Genomic DNA, 3076 nt, shown 5'->3' with positions numbered 1-3076 from the left:
AAAAATTACTTTGCATGTCGGATAGGCAACATGCAAAAAGTGTGAGAAAAACATTGCTTTACAAACCTTAAGATTTAATACAAAAAATTTATATTTTTGGATATGAAAGCATTGTAATGTCTACTGATAATCTGCCAAATTTTGTTAACATATGCTAACAAATTTAAACGTTATAGCATGAAAATTATAACAAGCACAAAATTGTTATGAGGTCGGTCCCAGGAACCGAGCCTGTGCTGAAAGAATTAATCGTCCTTGTTCCTAGGCTGAAAAAAAGACAAGGTCCCTAATGCCTAGCCATAATTACTGATGCTACCAAGCTAATAATGAATGTAGAAAAGGTAGAAGTCTTTCAAACAAATAGACTAAGTCTGAGATTTCATTCTGTAATAACATGTTATAACAAGAGTAAAAAATTTAAATTTTCAGTTAGTTGTGCTATGGACACTACTGTCTTATGAAATCCGATATGTTTCTCATTTAAATTTTTCAAATACTCTTATTAAATGGAACCTCTAAAATTTTAGAATGAACAGACTACTATTCTTACAACATTTTATTTGTTTGAATAATATGCACAACTATTAGAATGCAGTGTAAGTATGATTGTAAATACTATTACTTCATGTATTATTCTTTTCCTTTCAATTTACTAATGGCTGTATCATCTAAATATACATTAACCTTTTTCCTTCAAGAAAAGATTAGTATTATAAGAACTTCTAGGTGAAAGTAAGGAAGAGTGTATAATAATATATCAACTGCACTATAGCTATAAAACTAATTCTATTCCAACACAATTAAATAAAGATTTTTGTCACAGCTAATAAGCTGTAAAGCTTCAAACATTTTCATAGCGAAAAAAGTATGAAAGGTAAGCTTCCATATTATTCACCTAGAAATGCTGATGCCACCAGATCCTGCTCAACAGTACATCATTGTTGTTCACTTCGTTATGGTAGTATTGCTCTTAACATATATGATTCTAACTGCAAGGTAAAACTTAAACTTTTGTTGTTGGTTTTTTTCAAAAGTACTCGATATAACATTTTTCAAAGGTAAATTATGGTGAGATGTTGACTGAAGAGCCTAAGGTTTAATATGTTATGTCAATGAGTATGTTCCATACTTTCAGCTGTATATGCATTATAAAAGTCTTTCCCATTACTTGATTCAAGGAATTGAGCCCTTGTTTTAGCAAGAGCTAGCTGTACACTCTCCTTGATCACTAGTACAAAAATAGGGACAGGTGTATCTGAACCCTTAAGGCTCTGATCTGCCTTTATCCCATAAGGTGCCATTCAGGCTGAAAATAACCAAAACCAAATCAACAGAAAGAATAACACCACAAACAAAAAATTAAATTAAAGAAAACTAAAACAGCATATAAAATATTAACAAAGGTGCAAATATAATATGATCTTGAAGTAAAACCACTGTGTTAAAAGATGAACTTTTGAAGCACATATTTATCTACTTATTATGATAAATACAATTACTGATTAAGAAGGCAATAATGAAAAAGAGAGATGCTTTAACGAAAACCACAGTTAAGTTACCTGAACATCTATAGTGTCAAATTGCCATTTCCATTTGGCATTGTAAAGAAACTGACGGTGGTCAAAACGGTTATCATCAGGGCTGTAGCTTTCAGCATGATAAGATGGAGTTAAAACTGTCATTTTATGACGATTAATGGCATAATGACGGAAGAAAAACTTGACTTTCTCTGCAACCTATTGCAAAGATTTTTTACCCACCATTAGAAAAATATTTTGTTTAAATAGCTGCAATATAAATTGGTTAAGGAACTACAACATTACTATTTTTAATAGCTTATAACCATGAATATTTAAGAATCAAAATGTATAGGTTTTTCACATTTTAAAAAGCTAAGCAGTATTTAAATGTATTTTTAAAATACAGTGTGAAAATCCTTTAAAAAGACAATTCCACACCATCAGTGAAAAAAGAAATGTAATATGATGTTCCAGATCACTGGAAAAATATATTTTCCTCAATTTTTAGAGAAATATTATAATTAAGTTATTTTTCATAAACAATTCATGTGGTCACAAATAATCTTATAGCTTCATTTATTAGAATTTAGAGAAAGCCTATGAATTATAAACAAGAAACTTGAATGATGTTTCTAAAATTTATATTGCTACAGGTAGAAATATTCCTCCTTGGACGCACAAATTTTAGTATTGTCCAATTAAAAAAAAAAAAGAGCATGATGGCATAAATTATTTTCAAGTTATTGTACTGATACACTAATAGCACTACATACTTATAACTTGTGAAACTCAATTTATAAATTAAAAAACAACTGTACGAAAAGTAACAATCATATAATTTGGACATTGGAAACAAAAGTATTTATAATTTTTAGGTATATATGAACAGTTTGGCAGAAAATATGCATACTCAGTCATACAAAAGTTCATGACTTGCATTATAATCAGTTGTGATTCGAGTTGTAGATTTAAACTACCATTCTTTTCTAAACTTTCATATTTTCTAAACACTCAACAGTTGTGGAAAATTTACCACCCATTAATACCATAGCTAAGCTCATAACAGTTCAAAAAAATTCAAACTTTTTTTTTTACAGTGTTAATTAGTATTATATTACACTTCACAAATTCTTTAGTTCACCATCAAACAAAGTAAGATAAATAACAATACATAAGGCAAAATTAGCTCTGTTACCTCAGCTGGTGTAAGTTTGTCCTTCCACAAATGAATGAGCTTACAAAACATAGAATATGGTCCACAACCACTCTGCTTTCTCAAGTGCCCATACATATTTAGTTCAGCATATGTCATCCCCATGTCTTCCTAGAATTACAGAAACAAACTAACACATTACACATTTTTATGATGTGGTATTTTAATATAATGATCCACCTTAGTTTGAAACATAAATAAAATGTGAATATATTTGAGAATTTCTTTTTACAGATATATATATATTGCTGGCCTTTTTTTTCTATTTTCTTATGTATCAACAGAAACTGTTTGTGAAGTTAAAAAAAAGTCAATAAACTTAAAACCCTGTGCACTGTAGTAT

The 3076-nt window shown here is 29.3% G+C and overlaps 1 protein-coding gene across 1 annotated transcript; it reads right to left on the bottom strand.

The window, feature by feature from the left end:
- Positions 1-1530: 1530 nt before the first annotated feature.
- LOC106477838 (glutamine-dependent NAD(+) synthetase-like) lies at positions 1531-2852 on the bottom strand. The gene is made up of 2 exons (XM_013938362.2): positions 2716-2852; positions 1531-1736 (listed from the first exon to the last, which is right to left on the bottom strand). The coding sequence occupies exons 1-2, from the start codon at positions 2836-2838 to the stop codon at positions 1551-1553; spliced, it is 309 nt and encodes a 102-aa protein (XP_013793816.2). The 5' UTR covers positions 2839-2852; the 3' UTR covers positions 1531-1550.
- Positions 2853-3076: the final 224 nt, after the last annotated feature.

Source organism: Limulus polyphemus, unplaced genomic scaffold, assembly GCF_000517525.1.
Source record: "Limulus polyphemus unplaced genomic scaffold, Limulus_polyphemus-2.1.2 Scaffold83758, whole genome shotgun sequence".
Classification (NCBI taxonomy): domain Eukaryota; kingdom Metazoa; phylum Arthropoda; class Merostomata; order Xiphosura; family Limulidae; genus Limulus; species Limulus polyphemus.
This window is presented reverse-complemented; position numbering and strand designations above follow the sequence as displayed.